We start from the raw sequence: 27,309 nt of genomic DNA, 5'->3' as shown, positions 1-27,309 counted from the left end.
GTCTCCAACTCTTCATCGCTTTCTTCATCTTTACTTTCATCCGAGATCAAATCTCGTGTATCCTTCTTCCTTCAACTTCCAAACCTCATTCTTCTTTCCTCTCTTGCCAACTTCCTTCTGATCACAGAGTGACCTCTTCTCAATCACTCATCTTCATCATCCTCATCTCCTTCAAGTTCCATCCTCCTTAACCTCCCTCTTTTCTTCCAGACATCTCATTTTCTTCTGGATCTTGGAGTTTTGGATTCACCTTTATCGTCGTTTCTGCTTGTTCTCTATCTATTATTCATCTTCATCTCTGATGCAATAATCACCCTCTTGGATGATCACTGAAAGCTTCCTTCTCATAAGGTGGGTGTCTTTTTGCTGAATCCATATGTGAGAAAGGTGTACTAACATCTGCCATTAGTTTCTCCTAACACTACTTTAGTTAAAGAACTATCCTAATTAGTCAATTTTCCCCTATATCAACCCTTTTATATTCCTTTATTGTGAACTATCTTATTTTAGACTGTATAGCCCATGGCTTCCCCCACTCTAATTCTTTTTTAAATAAATCAATTAAAAATCATGAATAATTAAAACCAATCTTTATTCCTATATCACCAATTTATCAATTAGTGGTGGCTATCTTACCACAACCCATCAAATGCAAGTAAGTTAGTCAACTTCAAAGCAATCCCAAAAACAAAGCCTCTAACCCTACCATTACTCCAATTCCCATAACCCCTTGCTCTATCAGCATCTAATTATCTTAAATTTTACAGAATAATGTCCGTCTTTGATTCCCAACACAACTCCCATCAAACCCCAGTGATACAGAGCCTCCAAAATGCAATTTTATTCAAATCAGTATTTGCCAAGCCTATGTGAAATTGTCATACCACATATTTTGAATTGGAAGATTTTGTAACCTAGCCTGATATCTGATCCTCTGCCTGCGTCACACCTTGTCACGTCATGCACGTCAGTCACACGTTAGCCCCTCCTCTCTCCTGTCGTATCGTATTGCTCCTCTCATGACAGAAAAACAGACACAGAATCACATTTAGTAGTTAGTGCAATCCCTGAGTATTTCCAACCATTCAATATTCGTTCGTTCTACATTATTCACTCTACGACTAAAATCAGAACTAAATAGATCGCTCAAAAACATTTATTTTAATCCGTCATTTAATTATTTAATTCAATTTATTATAATCCGTTACCATATATCTAATTTATAAATTCAATAGATCACAAAACAAGTTTCCTCTTTAACCCAACCGCCGTTTAAACTAGAATGCTCGTGCTAAAATCTATCCTCTTTGTCCGTGTGTTTCTCTGTCTGCTCCTGCAGCTCCCAAATGGGACCTATGACCTTAACCAACCATTTTGTTTTGTAGGCTGAACACAACCGCATGTCGTAGTTTCAGCCCCGTAAAATCATGCACATGCGCACATCCCCTTTAATCCCATGCTTGCCATACAATAGAACGATAGCATTACGCTACAGCGTCACTATTTTATACCTTATAATCACACAATTACACATAACAGAGCTCACATTTGCGTGGAACTTTCAGTTCCACCACATACAAACAAGTTTAAGAGGCTTGAATCCATCGCAGTGGACCTCTAAGGTTCAGATTATCATGTAGCACGCAACACAATTAGCATTTAGCAATTAGCATTTAGCATTAGCCTTTAGCTAACTGCGGCCTACAACATGTAACAAAACCCGCATTGCGTCTTTAATTGATTACTGTTTCGTTTGCCCTAAATTTATTCTGCCGTGGGTATGGCTATTTAAGTGAGCGATCCTCCCCAATGCAGATATCCCGTCGGACAGAGCTGAGCAAGCCATCCCCAAATAAATGTTCAACCAAACCCCAGTCCCAGACTGACCTGCAAAGTCCTAACGCCTTTCCAGGATTTTGTGGCCCACCATGCGGTCGCCTCGTGTGTCACGAGGGCTTATCTAAACCTGCAATGCTCTAAAATTGTATACATATCTGAATTTCCCATTGTCACCCGTTACCAATGAAATCTATCTTAATGCTCTAAATTATCATTGTCACTCGTTACCAATGAAATATAAACTTCTCATTGCCAATCGTTACCAATGAAATATAAACTTCTCATTGCCTATTGTTACCAATGAAATAACATTTTAGCAGACTCCAGTCGACCGCAATAACGCCACCGAGGCAAGGTCATATGGAACATCTCTCCAGTGTACACAAGTCATATCCAATCTAACAAACTCCGAAGCGGTAAGAAAACACTCACCATTTTTTTTTTTTGGCCATGCTTCAGAGCGAGTCAGCCTGGCGATTGACTGAAACAAGGAAGAGACGCAAACCCAGTCCCTGTTTGGGCGCCATTATGTCGTATATGATGAATGGTGGTCATTATTGCTGTCAACAAAGAGTCCGCTTATGCTGCATCGTATTAGAGGCTTTTATTAAAATCACGAGGTTTACAGCATAAGTACAGACCCGCGGTGTCCGGAGAACGGCTCCTCCGATTGCTATGGCCGTTCTGACGTCTCATCGTTTAACCCCTATTTATAAACAATGCAAAAAGAGGGGTGGCTCCCTCTTCTGGCCAATCACCAGTTTACAACACACTTCCTGTCTATTATATGTGACATTATACTAAACATTGCCTTTTGATACTAACATAACCAACATTCCATTTCTTCATGAAAAACATTTAACAAAGGCATAATCTTCAGATACGATAAGCCTTTTTCTAAAATGTTTTGTAAGATTGGAGCACACATTGGGAGGGATCTTAGACCATTCACTCCATACAGAATCTTTCCTTTGTATGCGCTTATTGAATGCCCTCAATTCAAACCACAGGTTTTGAGATGGCGTTCAAGTCCGGAGACTGAGAAGGCCATTGCAAAATGTTGATTTTGTGGTCAATTAACCATGTCTTTGTGGATTTTGACGTGTGCTTGGGGTTATTGTCTTGCTGGAAGATCCACCAAGTTTCAACCTCCTGGCAGAGGCAACCAGGTTTTGGGCCAAAATGTCCTGGTACTGGGTAAAGTTCATGATGCCGTTGACCTTACAAAGGGCCCCAGGAACAGTGGAAGAAAAACAGCCCCAATACATCAATGATCCACCACCATTTTTGTTACAGTAGGTATGGGGTTATTTTCTGCTTATGCATCCTTATTTCAACACCAAACCCACCACTGGTGTGCCTGGCCAAAGAGCTCTATTTCCTGTCATCCAAGTGATGTAAATGCCTGGAGTTGCTAAACAACATTGGCACTTGGATTGGAACCAGTGCTATGGTCAGATGACATGAAAATAGAGCTCTTTGGCCACACACACTGGTGGTGGGTTTGGTGTTGAAATAAGGATGCTGTGCTGCCCCCTCCCAGATATGGAGTCCGCTGGCATCTATGAGATCACATACAACGGCATCATAAAGTGACATTGACATCCGTAAGGACCTGTACGCAAACAATGTCCCCCCAGTACCAGTACCATGACGATCAAGGTAAACTGTTAAAGAATATACCCAGTCTGAAATCAGCCCCCAATCCTACTTAATCCGCTGCAGGTCTGTTGTTGTAATGAGTTAATCTCAGTGTAATTTCCACAAATATATCATTTAGAGCAGGGGTGTCAAACTAATTAAATTAAGCTCCAGAGGCCGGCTGATTCTGGTGTCTACATCAGAGTAGTCAGGAAGAGAGACGTAACAACGGTAGTATCCTGAGACACACCTGTCCATGGACCTGTATGATTCCAGGTGAGGGTGTGTCTGGACTGACCCTTTAGGGGTAAACAGGTATCCCCATCTTCCCTGCACCAGGACACTCTGGGCTCAACCCTGAAGCTCACCACACAGGACACAGTGACAGAGCCAGAGATGGGAGCTCTCCACCAACAGCCATCAGACACAGAAACATCTGGTTTACATGTAATACTATCTGTGAATTAAAACAAACACACTCAAACACAGGGTTTATCAAAATAAAATGCATATTTTCAAATGATCCCAGTAAAACATGGAAATGGATGATTTACAAAGATGGCATCTCATGAGCCTTACCATTGACAATGACATGGATAGATAAATTATTGGACATACATAAGAAGATACTAAATATTGATGAGTCTGAATTAAAACAAACACACTCAGGCCTGAAATAAGGCATACATCCAAAGTTGTGGCAAAATGCCTGAAGGACAACAACGTCAAGGTATTGGAGTGGCCATCACAAAGCCCTGACCTCAATCCTATAGAGAATTTGTGGGCAGAACTGAAAAAGCGTGTGCGAGCAAGGAGGCCTACAAACCTGACTCAGTTACACCAGCTCTGTCAGGAGGAATGGGCCAAAATTCACCCAACTTATTGTGGGAAGCTTGTGGAAGGCTACCCGAAATGTTTGACCCATGTTAAACAATTTAAAGGCAATGCCACCAAATACTAATTGAGTGTATGTAAACTTCTGACCCACTGGGAATGTGATGAAAGAAATAAAAGCTGAAATAAATCATTCTCTCTACTATTATTCTGACATTTCACATTCTTAAAATAAGGTGATGATCCTATCTGACCTAAGACAGGGAATTGTTTACTAGGATTAAATGTCAGGAATTGTGAAAAGCTGAGTTTAAATGTATTTGGCTAAGGTGTATGTAAACTTCCGACTTCAACTGTATGTATGGCAGGACCAAATCGGAGAGATAGGTAGGAGGAAGCCCATGTAATGCTTTGTAGGTTAGCAGTAAAACCTTGAAATCAGCCCTAGCCTTAACAGGAAGCCAGTGTAGAGAGGCTAGCACTGGAGTAATATGATCAAATGTTTTGGTTCTAGTCAAGATTCTAGCAGCCGTGTTTAGCACTAACTGAAGTTTATTTAGTGCTTTATCCGGGTTGCCGGAGAGTAGACCATTGCAGTAGTTGATTCTAGAAGTGACCAAAGCATGGATTAGCAAGCATAATTTTTGGACAAAAAGTTTCTGATTTTTGCAATGTTACGAAGATGGAAAAAAGCTGTCCTTGAAATATTCTTGAAATGTTCGTCAAAGAGAGATCAAGGTCCAGAGTAACGCCGAGGTCCTTCACAGTTTTATTTGAGAAGACTGTACAACCATCAAGATGAATTGTCAGATCCAACATCAGATCTCTTTGTTTCTTGGGACCTAGAACTAGAATCTCTGTTTTGTCTGAGTTTAAAATAAAATAAAATCCCACCATCCACTTCCTTATGTCTGAAACACAGGCTTCCAGGGTAGGCAATTTTGTACAGCTGTGTGTCATCCGCATAGCAGTGAAAGTTGACATTGTGTTTCCGAATGACATCACCAAGAGGTAGAATATATAGCGAAAACAATAGTGGTTCTAAAACAGAACTTGAGGAACACCGAAACTTACTCAGAGGACAAACCATCCACAGAGACGAACTGATATCTTGCCGACAGATAAGACCTAAACCAGGCAAGAACTTGTCCGTGTAGACCAACTTGGGTTTCCAATCTCTCCAAAAGAATGTGGTGATCGATGGTGTCAAAAGCAGCACTAAGGTCTATGAGCATGAGGACAGATGCAGAGCCTTGGTCTGACGCCATTAAAAGGTAATTTACCACCTTCACGAGTGCAGTCTCAGTGATATGATGGGGTCTAAAACCAGACTGAAGCGTTTCGTATACATTATTTGTCTTCAGGAAGGCTGTGAGTTGCTGTGCAACAGCTTCTTTAATTTTTTTACATTTTCCGGGTCAAGGTTTGGCTTTTTCAATAGAGGCTTTATTACTGTTTATTAGTTTGGTACACATCCAGAGGATAGGGAGCCGTTTATTCAACATAGGAGGGCCAAGCACAGGAAGTAGCTCTTTCAGTAGTTTCATTGGAATAGGGTCCAGTATCCAGCTTGAAGGATTAGAGGCCATGAATTTTTTATGAATGTGTCAAGAGATACAGGATTAAAAAACCTGAGTGGCTCCATTGATCCTAGGTCCTGGCAGTTCTCTGCAGACTCAGGACAACTGAGCTTTGGAGAAATATGCAGACTAAAAGAGGAGTCTGTAATTTGCTTTCTAATGATCATGATCTTTTCGTCGAAGAAGTTCATGAATTCATCACTGCTGAAGTGAAAGCCATCCTCTCTTGGGGAATGCTGCTTTTTAGTTAGCTTTGCCACAGTATACATGTTTTGGGGGGGATTGTTCTCATTCTCCTCAGTTAGGTTGGAAAGATAGGCTGATCGAACTACAGTGAGGGCTCTTCCATATTGCACTGTCATTTCTTTCATTTACATTTTACATTTACGTCATTTAGCAGACGCTCTTATCCAGAGCGACTTACAAATTGGTGCATTCACCCTATAGCCAGTGGGATAACCACTTTACATTTTTATTTTTATTTTTTTTATTTTTTTTGGGGGGGGGTAGAAGGATTACTTCATCCTATCCCATGTATTCCTTAAAGAGGTGGGGTTTCAAATGTCTCCGGAAGGTGGTGAGTGACTCCGCTGTCCTGGCGTCGTGAGGGAGCTTGTTCCACCATTGGGGTGCCAGAGCAGTGAACAGTTTTGACTGGGCTGAGCGGGAACTATGCTTCCGCAGAGGAAGGGGAGCCAGCAGGCCAGAGGTGGATGAACGCAGTGCCCTCGTTTGGGTGTAGGGACTGATCAGAGCCTGAAGGTACGGAGGTGCCGTTCCCCTCACAGCTCCATAGGCAAGCACCATGGTCTTGTAACAGATGCGAGCTTCAACTGGAAGACAGTGGAGTGTGCGGAGGAGCGGGGTGACGTGAGAGAACTTGGGAAGGTTGAACACCAGACGGGCTGCGGCATTCTGGATGAGTTGTAGGGGTTTAATGGCACAGGCAGGGAGCCCAGCCAACAGCGAGTTGCAGTAATCCAGACGGGAGATGACAAGTGCCTGGATTAGGACCTGTGCCGCTTCCTGTGTAAGGCAGGGTCGTACTCTCCGAATGTTGTAGAGCATGAACCTGCAGGATCGGGTCACCGCCTTGATGTTAGCGGAGAACGACAGGGTGTTGTCCAGGGTCACGCCAAGGCTCTTCGCACTCTGGGAGGAGGACACAACGGAGTTGTCAACCGTGATGGCGAGATCATGGAACGGGCAGTCCTTCCCGGGAGGAAGAGCAGCTCCGTCTTGCCAAGGTTCAGCTTGAGGTGGTGATCCGTCATCCATACTGATATGTCTGCCAGACATGCAGAGATGCGATTCGCCACCTGGTTATCAGAAGGGGGAAAGGAGAAGATTAGTTGTGTATCGTCAGCGTAGCAATGATAGGAGAGGCCATGTGAGGATATGACAGAGCCAAGTGACTTGGTGTATAGCGAGAATAGGAGAGGGCCTAGAACTGAGCCCTGGGGGACACCAGTGGTGAGAGCACGTGGTGCGGAGACAGCTTCTCGCCACACCACTTGGTAGGAGCGACCGGTCAGGTAGGACGCAATCCAAGAGTGAGCCGCGCCGGAGATGCCCAGCTCGGAGAGGGTGGAGAGGAGGATCTGACGGTTCACAGTATCAAAGGCAGCAGACAGGTCTAGAAGGACAAGAGCAGAGGAGAGAGAGTTAGCTTTAGCAGTGCGGAGAGCCTCCGTGACACAGAGAAGAGCAGTCTCAGTTGAATGACCAGTCCTGAAACCTGACTGGTTTGGATTGGAAAGAAAAGAAAGAAGGGATACTGGTCTGTAGTTGTTGACATCAGAGGGATCGAGTGTTGGTTTTTTGAGAAGGGGAGCAACTCTCGCTCTCTTGAAGACGGAAGGGACATAGCCAGCGGTCAAGGATGAGTTGATCAGCGAGGTGAGGTAGGGGAGAAGGTCACCGGAGATGGTCTGGAGAAGAGAGGAGGGGATGGGGTCAAGCGGGCAGGTTGTTGGGCGGCCTGCAGTCACAAGTCGCGAGATTTTATCTGGAGAGAGAGGGGAGAAAGAAGTCAAAGCATAGGGTAGGGCAGTGTGAGCAGGACCAGCAGTGTCATTAGACTTAACAAACGAGGATCGGATGTCGTCAACCTTCTTTTTCAAAGTGGTTGACGAAGTCATCCACAGAGAGGGAGGAGGGGGGGATTCAGCAGGGAGGAGAATGTGGCAAAGAGCTTCCTAGGGTTAGAGGCAGATGCTTGGAATTTAGAGTGGTAGAAAGTGGCCTTAGCAGCAGAAACAGATGAAGAAAATGTAGAGAGGAGGGAGTGAAAAGATGCCAGGTCCGCAGGGAGTCTAGTTTTCTTCCATTTCCGCTCAGCTGCCCGGAGCTCTGTTCTGTGAGCTCGCAATGAGTCATCAAGCCACGGAGCTGGAGGGGAGGACCGAGCCGGCCGGGAGGATAGGGGACACAGAGAGTCAAAGGATGCAGAAAGGGAGGAGAGGAGGGTTAAGGAGGCAGAATCAGGAGATTGGAGGGAGAAGGATTGAGCAGAGGGAAGAGATGATAGGATGGAAGAGGAGAGAGTAGTGGGAGAGAGAGAGCGAAGGTTGCGGCGGCACATTACCATCTGTGTAGGGGCAGAGTGAGTAGTGTTGGAGGAGAGCGAGAGAGAAAAGGATACAAAGTAGTGGTCGGAGACATGGAGGGGAGTTGCAGTGAGATTAGTAGAAGAGCAGCATCTAGTAAAGATGAGGTCAAGCGTATTGCCTGCCTTGTGAGTAGGGGGGGACGGTGAGAGGGTGAGGTCAAAAGAGGAGAGGAGTGGAAAGAAGGAGGCAGAGAGAAATGAGTCAAATGTAGACGTAGGGAGGTTGAAATCCCCCAAAACTGTGAGGGGTGAGCCATCCTCAGGAAAGGAGCTTATCAAGGCGTCAAGCTCATTGATGAACTCTCCAAGGGAACCTGGAGGGCGATAGATGACAAGGATATTAAGCTTAAATGGGCTAGTGACTGTGACAGCATGGAATTCAAATGAGGAGATAGACAGATGGGTTAGGGGAAAAATTGAGAATGTCCACTTGGGAGAGATGAGGATTCCTGGGGGTATGCGAGAACACATGGTCAGACGAGGAGAGAGCAGTAGGAGTAGCAGTGTTTTCAGTGGTAATCCATGTTTCCGTCAGCGCCAGGAAGTCGAGGGACTGGAGGGTAGCATAGGCTGGGACGAAGTCAGCCTTGTTGGCAGCAGAACGGCAGTTCCAGAGGCTGCCTGAGACCTGGAACTCCAGGTGTGTGGTGCGTGCAGGGACCACCAGGTTAGAGAAGCAGCAGCCACGCGGTGTGAGGCGTTTGTGTAGCCTGTGCGGAGAGGAGAGAACAGGGATAGGCAGAGGCATAGTTGACAGGCTGTAGCAAATGGCTACAATAATGCAGAGGAGATCGGAATAAAATGAACTAAACATCAGGGAAAGGAGAGAGCGGGGCCTCCCTCACCACAACTCCCAAATATAACTCTCCCAACTTCCACCTCAGAGACTATAATTGTTTCACTGAAACACCCGAATAAAACTCTCCCAACTTCCACTTTAGAAATTAGAATTGTTGTAAACTACAGCGGTTCAATGTTTCAAGGAATAGACTCAACTTACTTTATTCAGTTAGCTAACTATGACGCCATAGCTAACTAGTATGCTAGCATCCAATAACACACGTTTTAGCACCAATACTTGGTTACAACAAACTACCAATAGTGTGTTAACACACTAAACAGATAATTCGTGTCCGTGTCTAGTTCCTTTCATAACGCAGCAATAATTAAACGTTGGCTAGCTAGCACAAAGATATTGTATTTAGCTGCTACAGTACTGCTAGCTGGTAGTGTTGGCTAGCTAGCAATGGCTGCTGTGTTGACTTTGTTTGAAAAACGGCGTCGCTGCGAACGAATGTAGCTGGCTAAAATTATATTGTATTTAGTTGCTATAGTACTGCTAGCTGGTAGCATTGGCTAGCTAGCAATGGCTGCTGTGTTGACTTTGTTTCAAAAACGGCGTCGCTGCGAACGAATGTAGCTGGCTAGCTAACCTCGATAGTTACTCTATACTACACCTTTATCTTTGATACAAATACAACTATGTAGCTAGCCAACATTACACTAATCAAATCGTTCCATTGTAATGTAGTGTGTCATATTACCTGCGGAGCGAAGTACAGCATGACTACATATATGTCAGAAGACTTCCAGTTTGGTGGAGTGCCATTTACGTTCCAATTTTCTGGAAGCTTGCTTCAGGGCTCGGGTATTTTCTGTATACCAGGGAGCTAATTTCTTGTGACAAATCTTTTTTGTTTTTAGGGGTGCGACTGCATCTAAGGTATTACGCAAGGTTAAATTTTGATCCTCAGTTAGGTGTATATATAATGAGATAAGAGGCAAAGGCCCCACCTAGAGAAACAACACGTAGACCTTGAAAGTAAGCAGTACGTGGCACTTGGACTTTGAAAGCTAATGGTGGTGTGGCACTGAAAGATGTTAATAATTTACATAAAGAGGAGTAACTATGTACGTTGTATAAGCATGAAACTGTATAAAAGGAGAGCTCCGAGTCAGGGCAGGCAGTTGCTCCATGGACCAACTTAGCGTTGTTACGTTGTAATAAAGTATATTCTGAATTCACAGGCTCCGGTTTCTGAGAGATATTATTGAGTTAAATATTTCTACCACAATGTATACGGCCCAGGAGGCCTGTAAACAGTAGCTATAAAAGATGATTGAGTAGCCTGCATAGATTTCATGACTAGAAGCTCAAAAGACGAAAACGCAGCCATTTGTTTTTGTGCATTTACATTTGTTGTCATCAATGTTAGCAACACCTCCGCCTTTGCGGGATGCACAGGGGATATGGTCACTAGTGTAACAAGGAGGAGAGGCCTCATTTAACACAGTAAATTCATCAGGCTTGAGCCATGTTTCAGTCAGGCCAATCACATCAAGATTATGATCAGTGATTAGTTCATTGACTATGACTGCCTTGGAAGTAAGGGATCTAACATTATGTAGCCCTATTTTGAGATGTGAGATATCACAATCTCTTTCAGTAGTGACAGGAATGGAGGAGGTCTTTATTCCAGTGAAGATTGCTAAGGCGAACACCGCCATGTTTAGTTTTGCTCAACCTAGATTGAGGCACAGACACGATCTCAGTGGGGATAGCCGAGCTGACTACACTGACTGTGCTAGTGGCAGACTCCACTAAGCTAGCAGGCTTGCTAATAGCCTGCTGCCTGGCCTGCACCCTATCCCATTGTGGAGCTAGAGGAGTTAGAGCCCTGTCTATGTTGATAGATGAGATGAGAGCACCCCTCCAGCTAGAATGGAGTCCGTCACTCTTCAGCAGGCCAGGCTGGGTCCTGTTTGTGGGTGGGTCCTGTTTGTGGGTGAGTCCCAGAAAGAGGGCCAATTATCTACCAATTCTATCCATTGGGAAGTGCAGAAAACAGTTTTCAACCAGAAATTGAGTTGTGAGACTCTGCTGTAGAGCTCATCACTCCCCCTAACTGGGAGGGGGCAGAAACAGTTACTCGATGCCGACACATCTTTCAAGCTAATTTACACGCTGAAGCTATGTTGCGCTTGGTTGACTCTGACTGTGTAGCTTGTTGTAGCCTTAGCCAGCACCCTCTTCAGATTAGCCTTTACGTCGGTAGCCCTGCCCCCTGGTAAACAGTGTATGATTGCTGGATGATTATTTTTAAGTCTAATATTGCACGTTATGGAGAAGCCAATAACTAGGGTTTTCAATTTATCAGAGCTAATGGTGGGAGGCTTCGGCGGCTCAGAACCCATAACAGGTGGAGGAGAGACGGGAGAACAGGTTCAAAGTTTCTGTTGGCTGAATGACTGACACCGGTTGAGCTTGCCGACAACATTTCTTTCCAGAAGCCTTGAGAAAATTGTCCGGCGGTGGGGACTGTGCGGATGAATTTATATTACTATCTGTACTTACTGGTGGCACAGACGCTGTTTCATCCTTTCCTACACTTAAATTGCCCTTGCCTAACAATTGCATCTGAAGCTGGGCTTGCAGCACGGCTATCCTCACCATAAGGCAATAGTTCTCCTGCATTTTATGAGTACAGCGACTGCAATTAGATGGCGTAGTGTTAATGTTACTACTTAGCTTTTTCGGCTGGTGGAGGTCCTGTAGAACCATGTCTAGATAAAGCATCCGGGGTGAAAAAGTTGAATGAAAAAAGTTGAGCGAGGAAAAAAACTAAGACGTTGGTAAATGTGTTAAATGCAGATTTTGATTAAACGGTTATTAAAACTAAAAACCGAAATGTTTCGCAGGTAGCCAAGTAGCAACAAACAGCACAGCAGCACGGAGACAAGTCCGGAAGTTGTGACTTAGGTGTGATCGAGGCATAACAGACTGTATAATATAAATCATACAAATACTGAGCTATATTGTATGAATAAAAAAAAAAGGGAAATTATATTTTATACTAATACAATTGCTCAGAGAAATAGATTTTGTTTAAAAAGTAACTTAATATTTTTCTTAAAAAGATAGGTGTCAAAGTTATTGGTATCCCTGTTTTCAATACCTTTTAATACCTCACCAATACCTTTTAATACCTCACCTATCGGCACTGAGCCTTTTTCTAAAATGTTTTGTAAGATTGGAGCACACATTGGGAGGGATCTTAGACCATTCACTCCATACAGAATCTTTCCTTTGTATGCGCTTATTGAATGCCCTCAATTCAAACCACAGGTTTTGAGATGGCGTTCAAGTCCGGAGACTGAGAAGGCCATTGCAAAATGTTGATTTTGTGGTCAATTAACCATGTCTTTGTGGATTTTGACGTGTGCTTGGGGTTATTGTCTTGCTGGAAGATCCACCAAGTTTCAACCTCCTGGCAGAGGAACCAGGTTTTGGGAAAAAATGTCCTGGTACTGGGTAAAGTTCATGATGCCGTTGACCTTACAAAGGGCCCCAGGAACAGTGGAAGAAAAATAGCCCCAATACATCAATGATCCACCACCATTTTTGTTACAGTAGGTGTGGGGTTATTTTCTGCTTATGCATCCTTATTTCAACACCAAACCCACCACTGGTGTGCCTGGCCAAAGAGCTCTATTTCCTGTCATCCAAGTGATGTAAATGCCTGGAGTTGCTAAACAACATTGGCACTTGGATTGGAACCAGTGCTATGGTCAGATGACATGAAAATAGAGCTCTTTGGCCACACACACCGGTGGTGGGTTTGGTGTTGAAATAAGGATGCTGTGCTGCCCCCTCCCAGAAATGGAGTCCGCTGGCATCTATGAGATCACATACAACGGCATAAAGTGATAATTGACATAAAGTGACATTGACATCCGTAAGGACCTGTACACAAACAATGTCCCCCCCAATACCAGTACCATGACGATCAAGGTAAACTGTTAAAGAATATACCCAGTCTGAAATCAGCCCCCAATCCTGCTTAATCCGCTGCAGGTCTGTTGTTGTAATGAGTTAATCACAGTGTAATTTCCACAAATATAGCATTTAGAGCAGGGGTGTCAAACTAGTTAAATTAAGCTCCAGAGGCCGGCTGATTCTGGTGTCTACATCAGAGTAGTCAGGGAGAGAGACGTAACAACGGTAGTATCCTGAGACACACCTGTCCCTGGACCTGTATGATTCCAGGTGAGGGTGTGTCTGGACTGACTCTTTAGGGGTAAACAGGTATCCCCATCTTCCCTGCACCAGGACACTCTGGGCTCAACCCTGAAGCTCACCACACAGGACACAGTGACAGAGACAGAGATGGGAGCTCTCCACCAACAGCCATCAGACACAGAAACATCTGGTTTACATGTAATACTATCTGTGAATTAAAACAAACACACTCAAACACAGGGTTTATCTAAATAAAATGCATATGATCAACAAATGAGATATTTTCAAATGATCCCTGTAAAACATGGAAATGGATGATTTACAAAGATGGCATCTCATGAGCCTTACCATTGACAATGACATGGATAGAATCAAAGCTCACAAAAGACAGGGCACAGTCTGTAAATTATTGGACATACATAAGAAGATACTAAATATTGATGAGTCTGAATTAAAACAAACACACTCAGGCCTGAAATAAGGCATACATCTAATTTGAATAAAAGTCTTCATAAATCAGGAACTGAATTTAGCTGCATGGAATTCTCATTTACAGTAACTAAGAGGCAAAGATGGATAGTGTTTGTATTGAATGAAGAAAGTGGATCTTACCATTTCCCATATCTGTTTTAACATTTGGAGAGTAAGGAGTACAAATATTATGATTATGAATACTGTCAAAACGTATGAAATGGCCTGTAGTTTACTTACTGTACAGTCAGCATACACTAGTCAGTTACTATTGTTCATGTATTCATTCAATATTATATAATGACATACTGAAGGTCAACATACTGGTGCTCAAATTAGGGCTTGACTCACTACCTAAAACACATTTTATGTTAAAGAGATTCTCAGGTACTATTGTATACATTTCTTTCCAGTATTTCTAAAATATGCTCTCATGAACTAAACTAGTCCCCGAAAATTGCATACTACTTCACATATGTGCCGGTATGTGCAGATATGTGCGCCACGTCATTGCACTCTCTCTCGCTCTGCATGCATCTTACTATCTGTCACTCAAATGGTGAGGAGCTAAAACTCATTGGCTGGAACTCGAATTGTCCAGCCAACTTGATACAACTGTGGGAAGCATTGGAGTCAACGTGGGCCAGAACGCTTTTGACATCTTGTAGAGGCAATGCCCTGATGAACTGAGGCTGTTCTGAGGGCAGAAGTGCACTGTACAATAGCAGAGGTGCACCATTAACACAAATTCCTCATTTAGCTAAGTTCGCCATATTGTACATGCCTCCCTGTTACTCTTTTTTTGTATGGTCACCAGCAGAGTGTACATGATCCCAATTTTAGCTTCAAGACACCGGCAATTTGAAAAAACGAAAATGTAGATTGTGCTGATTTATTGGCACATTGAACCATATGGCACACCATAGTTTAAAAACTCAGTGGATAGTGCTAAAACAATGACATCATATCTGAATTCTGCCATCTTTATACACTTTTGCCATTATCTGTAAGGTCCCTCAGTCAAGCAGTGAATTTCAAACACAGATTCAACCACAAAGACCAGGGATGTTTTCAAACTCAATATTAGGAAGGTCTTCCTAATGCTTTGTCCACATTTGAAATTTGAAACTAAATCAAACCAATTGTGACTGTTGTATTTTTTTATGAAATGACATGTAATATTACAAAGTTACTTCAAATTGCACAAATTATGTTATAATTATTTTGACATGAAACTTTTGGCGTGTTTTATCTCTTTAAAACATTAAACGGCTTCTTAGCCCAGCCCTCAGAGTTTTCAATAAAACGTCCCAGTCCGACACATTGATCACTACCACACTGACGACAGCGATTGCTAAATCATTAGTGAGATCTTTCATCTTTGTATTCTAACCTGTGAAACATCTTTGATCTTGCAGCTTAAATCAATTATTCGCTTTCGATTATATTTTCAGTAAAATTAAGACTCCGAAACGGAAAACTCCACTCATCAATCATGTCATCTGATACAGGTAAGACCTCACAGATTGTCAATCAAATTGTACATATTGTACAAATTGTCCCCTTTGTCTGCAACTCATGAATTTCTATTTGCCAGACCATTATGATAGAAAATGAGTATGGTATAGAGATAATACATTGAAATACATTTGCAAACAATTATTGAATGAATCCTTTCTGTAGGCTACAGTAATACATTAAATCATTCAAATTAGGCTACTATACCAGAGAGCATTCTTTACCCACATAGGATCAATAGCTTATTTTAAAGAATATTGAGTGAACAGCATTGTTTACAAAGTATCTTGAGAGATATTCTATTGGCACAAGCGCATCTGCCATCACCGATCTTTTAGTCTTTAGTCTGTTTTTTTTATTAGACTCTCTTATCCAGAGAGACTTGCAGTAGTGAGATGACGTATAGAATAGCATGAACTGAGTTATTAAAAGGACCATACAAAAAAAAGATTCCCATGTGTGCAAATCCTAAAAACGCTTCAGCTATACACTTTCACACTATAGCCTACGCTGATAAAGCAGATGGTGTCAGCAAACTAATAGCCTTTCTTGTAGGACTATTTCGTTTCAATCAAAACACAGGCCTACAGTATATCCTGCTGTGTGGGCTATTGGGTGTTGGCTGCATGGGAGAAAAAAAAAGCTATTATAGGGCGAATGCTACAGTATATAAGCCCTACTATTATATTCGGTTATGTAAAATACTGTAATGACCCAGCTGGGTCATAAAGTAAAAGAGAGACGGGCACCAGGTGTACAGGCAGAACACAGGTTTATTCCTAAATGGGCTATTGTTCAGGCCACAACCCACGCCGCTAAACCTCAAACATACACAAATAGAACATGTCAAATCAAGGGTCCCGAACAGAAGAGAGAGATGAGACCGTAACCCCTATTTAATCATTCCCAAAATCCCGCGGGATTACCCATCATACCCCCCAACCTTTCCATCTGTCCTGGCATATTTAACCCCTGCTAGTACCCATGAGAACGATAACACATCCATGAACACAGAACACAATACAGGGTCGTTACATAGCCCCCTCCTTTCTAAACCCTAGCCCCTAGGGTTACAAAACAAAATCCTTAAAACGACCCGGAGGTCGCATCAGTCTCTTGTGCCTTCCCTTGACTCTCACTGGTGGACCCCCAGAACACTCATCTGCCCCAATGTCATTTCCAGCACCCCCGAAGAGGCAGCCCCCGTCCCAGGCTCAGCTTGCATTAGAGTCTCCTCGCTAGACTGTCCCCGTGTGCTCACATCAGAGTCCTCACTTCCATTCCCTACCGTTTTCCTCCCTCTGTAGGGCGCCAATCGGTCCCGGTGGACCACCACCTTCCTGCCCCGTGGGGGAACCTCCACCCGGTACGTCACCTCCCCCCACTCTCTCTATCACCAGGCACGGCCCCACCCAGGCACTGTCCAGCTTTGGGCACCGCCCCTTCTTGCGCGTGGGGTTGTGAAGCCACACGCGTTCTCCCGCTCCAAAGTGCCTCCCCCTAGCGCGTGAGTCATAGTGGCGCTTTTGGCGCATTCCTGCGTTCTCGAGTTGCTCTCTTGCGAAGGTGTGAGCCGCTTCTAACCGGTTCTGCAGTCGACGAACATAGTTCGGGCCAGGCAAAACCCCGTCGTCGTTATCAGGAGGGTGGCCAAACGTCAGTTCGGCTGGGGTGCGCAACTCACGACCTAACATTAGTAGCGCTGGGGAGCACGCAGTCGATTCCTGAACAGCCGACCTACATGCCATGAGAATAAACGGTAAGTGGGTGTCCCAATCTCTCTGGTGTTTTGAGGTAACGATAGCCAGCTGTTGTGCTAATGTTCTGTTAAATCTTTCCACCAGCCCATCACTCTGGGGATGAAGCGGAGTAGTGCGCGTCTTCTCCGCGCCTAACCGTCTACACAACTCTGAGAACACCCGTGACTCAAAGTTTCTCCCCTGGTCGCTGTGTATAGACTGTGGCACCCCGAACCGACTGATTATTCCCCCTACCAATGCATCAGCTACTGTTTCTGCCTCCTGGTCTGGGAGAGCGTAAGCCTCTGGCCACTTGGTGAAGTAGTCCATAGCAGTTAGAATCCACCTGTTACCGCCGTCTGTGATTGGAAACGGTCCAACTATGTCTACCCCCAGTCTCTCCATGGGCTCCCCTACTGGGAATTGTTGTAGGAGGGCGTGTGACTGACCTGGAGGTCCTTTCTTAGCAGCACACTCATCGCACTGCCTGCAAAAGTCCTCCACATCCCTCCTGTGCCTGGCCCAATAGAAGCCTTTACGTACGCGCTTTAACGTTTTGGAGACCCCAAAATGCCCTGCGCCTACTCCCCCGTGAAGCTGCTGTAACACGCTCCCCTTGCAGCCTTTTGGGAACCACTACCTGCCACGTCATTTCTCCAGTAGCTGGCTTTTTCCACCCCCTCTGGAGCACTCCCTCAGCCACTCTAAGGACTGAGAATTTAGCCCAGAGTCCTTTGGTGACTGGTGATAGAGGGGCTACTTCCCCCCCATGGCGGTCGTCTTCTCTCTTCCACCCACCCCCAGCACAGGACGCAGCTCTGCGTCCTCCTCCTGGCGACGCCTCCACTCCCCGACGTCCACAGCCTCAAGCTCCCGGCACTCTGTCACCCTCAGCTGACTCACCGTGGCGGTGACTCCCTCCTCCATGCACAGTTCCCTCTCTCGCTCCACCCGTTTGGCGCAGTACCCACAGCCGTCCTCAGCACACGGGCGGCGGGACAAGGCGTCTGCATTGCTGTGGCGAAGGCCGGCCCTGTGCTCCACCTGGAAGTCGTAGGGTTGCAGCTCCTCCAACCAGCGGGCGATCTGACCCTCTGGCTCCTTGAAAGAGAGAAGCCACTGCAGGGCGGAGTGATCCGTCCGCACCACAAACGGCAGGCCCCCCAGGTAGTACTTGAAATGGCGTACTGCTGCCACGACAGCCAAAAGCTCCCTCCTTGTCACGCAGTAGCGTTTTTCAGCCTTATCAAAAGTTCTGCTGTAATAAGCTACTACGTGCTCCCCGTCAGAACCACGCTGAGCCAGCACGGCCCCCCAAGCCCTCATTGCTTGCATCGGTGTCCAGAATAAACGGACGGTTTGGGTCTGGTGAGGACAGGACAGGGGCCTCCACCAGGGCACGTTTGAGGGCCTCAAACGCCCGCTGGTGCTCTTCGGTCCACTGAAAGACAGTGTCCTTCTTGAGAAGGTGGTTCAAAGGAGCTGCTATCCCCGCAAACCCTTTCACAAACCTACGATAGTAGGATGCCAGACCCAGGAAGCTCTTAACCTCCTTTTTTTCCTTTGGAATTGGCCACCCCCTCACAGCCTCCACTTTGTCTGGCAACGTGCTGATACCCTCACCACCCAGCTGATGACCCAGGAACGCCAACTCCCTTTGCATGAAATGGCACTTTTCCGGGTGTAATTTTAGCCCCGCCCCGAGATCCTCTCCAGCACTCGCCTAAGTGCCCCCAGTGCCCCCTCAAACGACGTGCCATGTACCAATATGTCGTCTAGGTACACGACACACTCGTCTCTCGGAACCCCCGCCAGCACTCTGTCCATGAGCCTCTCAAAGGTGGCAGGAGCATTACAAAGCCCGAAGCACAGCACCTTGAACTGCCAATGGCCCCTATCCGTGGAGAAGGCCGTTTTTCACGTGCCCCAGGCGAGAGGGGCACCTGCCAGTAGCCGCTGCGCAGATCAAGGGAAGAGAACCACGAGGACCCTCTGACGTGGTCTAGCGACTCATCGATCCTCGGTATGGGGTAAGAGTCTTTAATGGTGACAGAATTTAGGCCCCTGTAGTCCGCACAAAACCTAAGTTTACCCCCTTTCTTAGGCACCATGACGACCGGCGCGGACCACGGGCTATCTGATGGCTCAATGAAATCAGCCCGCAACATGTCAGCAATAGCTGTGGCTGCTGCTTCCCTCTTGGCAAGGGGAATGCGACGGGGCCGAATTTTAATGGGTTGGTTGTCCCCAGTGTCGATGTCGTGCTGAACCAGGTGCGTTTGCCCTACCTCATCTTCCCCCCAAGCGAAGCTATCTTTAAAGTCAAACAGCAGCTGCTTTAATTGTCTCTGTTGTCCCTCGTCCAGACCTTGACAGTTTTTCAGCCACACAGCCTCAACGGCGTCGATAACTTCCTCCTTCCCCCGTCGGGCTGATGGGGTGAAGGAGCCAGTGTGTTTTGGGCTACTGGGATGCCTGTGCTTGCACCATTATGGGGAGTGAAGGTCGTTGCCGCCGGAGACAGCTGCTGGGATGGAACAACGACCAAGGGAGCAGCCGGGACGACCAGTGGAGTTTCGGCAAGCTTGGAGGAAGACGGAGGGACAGCCCTGCCCCCTGCTGGCCCTCCCGTAGGCGACATTCCCACTGTGGGCCCCCCCGACAGCCTCAAAGTGCCCGAAGCTAAGTCCAACTGAGCCCCACAGTTTTTCAAAAAGTCCATTCCCAGTATACAGGGGTCCTGTACCGCTGCTACCCACACCGGACACCCCACAGTTCTCCCCCCCCACAGTCACAGACACCCGACACTTCCCTAACATGGGGGCTAGCTCCCCCGTGACAGTCCGTAGCTGGACAAAGGTCGGCTCCACCCGCACCCCAACAGGTAGTATGTCTGGTCTCACCAGGGTTACTGTAGAGCCCGTGTCGACCAGGGCCAAACATTCCACCCCCTCTACCTTGACGATGACATTGCAGAAGTCCCCAATGGTGGTACGTCCCACCACAACTACCGGACTAGGAAACACGGTGGCCGCTACACCCTGGGGAAGCAGGTCCCCACCCTCTTGCCTGCACTGCTGGGTACATCTTCTGCTTACTGTGGGTTCGGGGCGGAGGAATGGGCCCGCGCTGCCCCCTGCGCGAGAACCCGCTGTCGTTTCCCTGTTGACTGGAGAATCTGCCACACTCCCGCTGAATGTGGCCAGTCTGGCCACAACCCCAGCAGACAATGGAAGTTGAGCTGACACTGCGATGTTGTCTGGAGCCCTTCTCAATGACAAGCGAAGCGGTCTCGACTAACCCTCCCAACTCGTCGACCCACTCTGGTTTGGTGACCCCCAGCACCCCGGCCGCCGCTGCTCTCACCTCTGGTTGACTGGCAACCTCCACTCTCACTCCCTCACCCCAGATCAGCTCCCTCTTCCTGGCTATCTCCACTGCAGCCCGCAGAGATGCTGGGTCCGACATCTGCACATGCTTACCCAGTTCGGTGGGGGAGAGCGCTCTAATGATACTGTCCCGTGCCAGCTCGTCTTGCACCCCAATCGACATATTTGCATAAGCCCGCCTGGTCAGGCTCAGAATATCACTTGCCAACGCCTTTAATGATTCCCCCTGAAGTCTCTTTTTGTTATTCAGTTCAATCCGCAGCATGTTGGGCTGTGCATCGCTGCCGAAACGGCCCCCCAATGCCTCCACTAGCGCACCGTAGTCGCCCCTCTCGTCCGGGGCTAGCGTTAGCAGGCATTCCGACGCCTCCTCTGACAGGCTCAGGGCAAGCTGTAACCCTTTCGTCTCGTCAGACCACCTCCCGGCTCTAGCCAACAACTCGAATTGAGTGAAAAAAACTTCCCATTTACCTTGTCCATTGAACTTTGGGAGTTTAGCCGCTACCGTGGCTAATGGCAATAGGGCGCTGCCATCTCTGTTTACATAAGGAGGTCCAGCCATTTCCGCACGCGGTGACGTCGATATCTCCGTCGCCGTGACGTCTGTTCTGGTCGAGCGGTTTGAAGGAAAACCCGCCCGTTCTGCCATCTTGCTGACTGACAATTTAACTCCCGCCATGTGGCTCTCCAGCTCTTCTACAGCCGTCATCGCCTGACCCTCCCGACCGGGTACACCCGAGCCCACAACGGCCACTTTGTCCGACTCTTCCTTAACTTTCCGCCTCGCCCCGATCATCCTGACCGTAGATGCGAGTCACGCTAAAGCTAACCATGGCCTATACTGAAACAGCTAACTCGCCTAATCTCGATCTATCCCGTCGTTCGAAAGCACTTCTGACACCAATGTAATGACCCAGCTGGGTCATAAAGTAAAAGAGAGACGGGCACCAGGTGTACAGGCAGAACACAGGTTTATTCCTAAATGGGCTATTGTTCAGGCCACAACCCACGCCGCTAAACCTCAAACATACACAAATAGAACATGTCAAATCAAGGGTCCCGAACAGAAGAGAGAGATGAGACCGTAACCCCTATTTAATCATTCCCAAAATCCCGCGGGATTACCCATCATACCCCCCAACCTTTCCATCTGTCCTGGCATATTTAACCCCTGCTAGTACCCATGAGAACGATAACACATCCATGAACACAGAACACAATACAGGGTCGTTACAATACTAATGAATCATTATGTGAACATGCGAGACAATGATTCAGCTTTGATCTAACTTCACTGTTCAGATTTTTCGTTATTTAGCCCTCCGAAAAGGCTCACCAGGAAGCACACAATGTCATGACTCGTGTTTTGTCCTTAATTTTATTTTAAATCATATGACCACAGGTCATAAACCTGAATTACAACAAACAAATAATGACAATATATTATTCAAATATATAATGTAAATATTATTCATATAATATAATAATAATGTAAATAATGAAAATCAAATAAGCCTACAACACCATCAAAAATGTGGCTAATCAGGCTTAAACCAGCATTGACTACATCACCCAGAATGCCTAGCGCCAGAGGAGCATGCGCACAGCGACTCCGCCGTTGCCACGGATGCTGCCACAGGACACAGAACCCATGCCACCACATGCCTTGTCCAAAGGACCCACCCATGCACAAACGCAACACAACGCGGCACTCCACCATGGATCACCGAACCAAACCACCGCTATCACCACCGCCACCAGAAACCAGCAGAGTGCTCTGAACAATCAGCACAACGCAAATGGCTGATAATGATAGCCTAATGCTATACAGCATCTGGGTCGCTGAGCTACCGCACCCAGCGAGCCACAAGTTACTCTCGGCCAATTAACACCGACACAGTGAGGTAAACGTTCAGTGCTCAAACATATAAGTGCCTTAAACATTAATACTAGACTGTGAGTAGTTCGCAGTTACATACCAACGGGCTGTGTGCTCCTGATGATTGTCTGTCGTGAAATGATTACCAGGTGCCATAATTTAAGTCTCTAGTGAAGCTGCGCATGCGCACATAACGTAACATATCCGAGCATCTAAGAAACTTAAAGAAATCACTCATTCCCCATTTAATTGAACACATCAGACCCATTTGCTTCTCTTTTATCTATATATATATATATATATATATATATATATTATTATTTTCTTTTTTTTCTTTTCCTGAGTGAGCTAGAAGTCTCAACACCTCCCACTTGGCCGACTGATCAAAGATCCAAGGAGGGCACAGTCTCTTGAGTCTCTCAGTGAGAATTTCAAACTAAAGGCATTTACAAACAAATATGTATTAACTAAGGAGGTAGGCTCCACCACCTTTCCTCCTACTGAGTGTAGGTTTGCCCTTGAAGCACTCAGTTGCCTCCCAGGGTTACCCGCTAGCTAAGCAAAGAACACAGAGTCACAGTCTTTGGGTACCCATGGCGAGGACTTATCTTACCACCTCTTGGTCTTCAGCAGGAATCAAGATCACCAACCTCCGCACATCCCTGCGAATGACGATTGTCGTGTGCATGTTAGAGTCCTTTCTCCGGGCCCTGGGAACCATGGGAGCAGGAAGACCCATGCAGGTTGTTATGTCAGCATCCCGGACAACCCCCTTCTCGTCTGGATATGTTGTAGCAACCCGGCCGAGCCGGAACTGACCCCTTAGGGCGTTCTGGTCCGCAATCCAGACTACGTCTCCAACCTTGATACTTCTCTCTGCACGGTGCCACTTGTGTCGTATGAACAAGTTTGGTCCTGCCAGTTCACTCCATTTCTTCCAGAACCTGTCGACTCCAGCCTGGACAGCCCTCAGTCTGCGCCAAGAGCGGGTTTCCATGTCGATTCCGTGTATGTCTCCTCCCTGTCCGGTGCGCCCCAGGATAAGTGAGTTGGGGGTCAAGTACTCCACTGAGTCCTCTTGTTCCTGTGCCCTGGCGTCGATGGGTCGCTCATTAGTCAAGTTGGCTGCAGAGTAGAGAAGGGTCTGGAACTCCCCCCAGGTGTAGCAGCCAGTTGTTCCGCCAAGACTGTTAAGAGCTCTTTTAAGGAGCTTGACAGCTGCCTCTGCTGCTCCATTCCTGTGTGGCGAGTCTGCAGGATGAAAGTCCCATTGCCACTCTGTATTATTTCTGGCAGCCTTGTCTTCAACGGATGCCTTCTGCAAACAGGCCAGGTGCTTGTGTAGCTCCCTCAGAGCAGGCCTGGCGCCCACGAAGTTTGTGCCTCTGTCTGACCATAGCTTTTTGGGATGCCCCCTCAGAGCAGTGAACCGGGAGTAGGCCTGAAGAAAGCTCTCAGAAGACTGGTCGTCGACGAGATCAGCATGGACGGCTCTGGAAGTCATGCAACAATACACGACTCCCCAGACCTTTTTCTTGGTTCTTTTCTTAACAGCGTCCCTCACTTCAAAGGGTCCAAAGAGGTCTAGTGTAGTATACTCGAATGGGTTCGCTCTACTGGTACGTTCCGGAGGAAGAGCGCTCATCACTTGCTGGCACAGCCGGGCTCTTTGCTTCTTGCAAGTGATGCACCTGTTAACCACCTTCTTCACTGTCCTCCGACCTTGCACAACCCAGGCCTTTCTTTTAGTGTGGAGCAGTGTGGCAGCCACCCCTTCATGATTCGCTTCGTGAGCTTCCCTCGCAAGCAAGGCCCCCAGCCACGACCGGAACGGGATTAAAGGTACAGCGGTTCCGTCTTCATTCCAAGACTGGACTCTACCACCACAAAGTCCGAGTCCATTGTTGTCATCTTTAATCACAACAAGGCGGTTTAAGGTCGTATCCTGAAAGTTCACGCCGTCTTGGGCCGCAAGGGCTAGATCTTGGAAAGCCGCCGTTTTCTCTCCCACAGACAGCCTGGGGCCCCTCACCTCCCACTTTGCTGAGCTCGAGGCTTGGTAGCTTGTCCTCAGCCAGGATTCTGCAGCCCTTCGAACCCAGGCGATTGTTCCACACAATTTAGACAAGCTACTGAATCGTTCGGGCCCAACAAGGTGCACTAGAGCTACACCCCAGGGCTTCCTCGTTGGCCTCTCTACTGCTGGAGTTGGACCTTGGTCTTTCATCTGCGGTTGCGGTGCAGAGTCTTGCAAGTTTGCCCCAACATCAGTATTGCTGGGGCCTGAGAATTTCTCTGCCTGAGACCTGGTGACTACAGCTGAGAACGCTCTTCTCTGCAACCTTTTAACGTCATCAGCCACGCTGGTCACTATCTCACTGGCCGTTTTCACAGGCCACTCAGCCTCAGGCCAACTCAGGAACTCTGGGCCTTGTTGCCACTCTGACCCTTCATCGAGTTCCTCAGGAGTTGCTCCCCTTGTGATGATGTCTGCTATGTTCAGGTTGCCCTCAATCCACCTCCAGTCTTCCACTGGTCCAGCCTTCTGGATTTCTCCGATGCGGTTAGCAAAGAAAGTTTGGTAGCCATAGCTATCCTTGTGAATTGCTCCCAGGATTGTTTGGCTATCCACGAAGTGGACCCAGCGTGCGACCTTGATGCGGCAGTGCTTTACAAGGTATTTTCTCAGGCGGATCGAAAAGACAGCACCACATACCTCTGCTTTAATCACGTCTCCTTTCTGGTTGAGAGGGGTCAGCCTTCCAACAGAGATAGAGCACCACGCCGTAGGAAGCCTCACTCCCATCTGAAAACGTGACTCCCATTGGATGGCCTATGGTTCCGGTTGGTGTGAGGCTTCTTTCGAACCTGATCTGGGCAAGTCTCACATATTCTTCGAGGAGTCTTATGGAAGCCTCCCGTAGTTTTGGTGAGAGTGGGTCATCCCAAGTGTCCTTAACTGGACTGCTTATACTCGCTTCTTGGTAAGCTTCTCTCACAAGCATCACCCCTTTCTGCTTTGCGGGTGTGGCAAGACCAATGGGGTCGTAGAATCCAGCGATCTGGCTTAGCAGCATCCGACGGGTCAATGGGTTTGGAGTTTTACCTCTGACTTCCTCTTCGCGCAAATCGACTCCTGTCCTCATCTTTCCTCTCTTCTTTGAGAAATTTACGGAGATCATCACATGAAGTTTGTCAGTCTCTGGTTCATAGCCGACTCCAAGTGCTTTGCTTTCTTCGTCCCGCATCTGGTTGGGTAACACCAGCGTTTTGGGCACACTCACAGTTGTCTTACTGATACTGGCATCAGTTGTTTTTGCAGACCTCCCACTTTGGCCTGATAAGACCCATGGCTTAAGGGAGAAACCTCCAGCCTTTAAGATATTTTCCACTCCTTTGGTGATTTTCTCCAGTATCCGCAAGTCATTGTGGGACATCAAGATGTCATCCACATAACTATCTTCTACCACAACTCTGCGCTCCTCAACCATGGCTGCAAACTGGGGCAGGTTGGCTGTTTCTCTCATTGCCACCTGGGCGATACAACCAGCAGGTTTATCGCCAATGTTGACCCTGACGACAGCAAAGACTTCGATCACCTCCTCAGGATTGTCTCTCCAGAGGAATCGATGGAGGTGTACTTCTTTGTCTTCTAGCCAGACAGAGTTGTACATTTTTTTTTCACATCGCCCAGTGCGGCGTACAACCCAGTCCTGAATCTCAGAAGCACGCCCCTTATCTGATTTAGAACATCAGGACCCTTGTACAGTAGGTCATTTAAAGTTATTCCCATGAATTCTTGGCTACTGTTCCAGACGATTCTTACAGGGGTAGTGGTTGAGTGAGGATTAGGAGCAACTAAATGACTGATATACCACTTAGGTCCCTTCCAGCTATCGATTTCCTCTTGGGTGACTTTAACGGCAGCCCCTCTTGAGACCATATCGTGGATTTGCTCTCTGTACGCAGCCTTTCATTCCGGCTCCCTCTCCAGTCGTTTCTCAGTGTTTAAAAAGGTCGCTTCCACTGCACGTCGATTGTCAGGCAGCGTTGCGGGGTCTCCTTTCCACGGGTAAGCTGCGTCCCAGTGAGGGGATTCGCTGTGCTTGTCAGCTTGCACGTAGGTGAGACATTCCTTTATTTTCTCCAAGTCTCTTTCCTCTCCTAGGGTCATTTCCTTGCCTCCAGGGGGGCACCTACCGCATCTGCAGCCACCACACTGAGGGTCACAGGCAGCGCCAATACTGTCCCACTTGAACCATTCAAAAACGTCTTTGTTGGTAGTTGCAGTGTTTCGGAGGATTGCGTCTTCTCCTTCCACCGACACTCCACTGGGTCCTTCCGTCTTCACGAGAATCTCTTTGTACGCCCTTGAAGCGGTTCTCATTGACCTAGCGAAATGTGTTTCAGACCTGTGCACTGCTAGGTCTATCACTTCAAAGAGGTCAGGATGCGTTCCACCAACAGTCTTCCCAAGGGGGCCATCCCAGAGGACGAGGTCTCCAACTACTCTGACTGGCTGTGGGACCAGGCGACCCTCCCTGTGGCTAATCAACAGGTCGATCTTTTCGGGCCGGACCAAGTCCTTGAGTGGAACATTTGGAAAGAACTTCTGCAGTTGCTGTGGCGTGACAGCCTGGTTCACCTTCGCAACGTCCTCCAAGCCGTAACAAAGGAGTTTGTGCTCTGCTATTGTACCTTTGGGAGTTTTTACTCTCAGCCTTAGGGTATACTTCTTGGTAGTAATGGTTTTCTCCATCCCTCCAACACCTTGGACAATCAACTTAA

General features: G+C 47.0%; 1 protein-coding gene across 1 annotated transcript in view; it reads left to right on the top strand.

Annotated features, from left to right (window-relative positions):
- Positions 1-15,349: 15,349 nt before the first annotated feature.
- Positions 15,350-27,309, top strand: part of LOC121558378 — a 35,203-nt gene continuing 23,243 nt past the window's right edge. Inside the window, exon 1 of the mRNA XM_041871774.2 lies at positions 15,350-15,507. Within this exon, the coding sequence (XP_041727708.1) occupies positions 15,492-15,507 (16 nt within the window). The 5' untranslated portion in view covers positions 15,350-15,491. The remainder of the gene's footprint in view (positions 15,508-27,309) is intronic.

The sequence above is a fragment of the Coregonus clupeaformis genome, unplaced genomic scaffold, assembly GCF_020615455.1.
Source record: "Coregonus clupeaformis isolate EN_2021a unplaced genomic scaffold, ASM2061545v1 scaf0369, whole genome shotgun sequence".
NCBI lineage: Eukaryota > Metazoa > Chordata > Actinopteri > Salmoniformes > Salmonidae > Coregonus > Coregonus clupeaformis.
The sequence above is the reverse complement of the archived record's forward strand: the minus strand, read 5'-3'. Positions and strand labels throughout refer to the sequence as shown.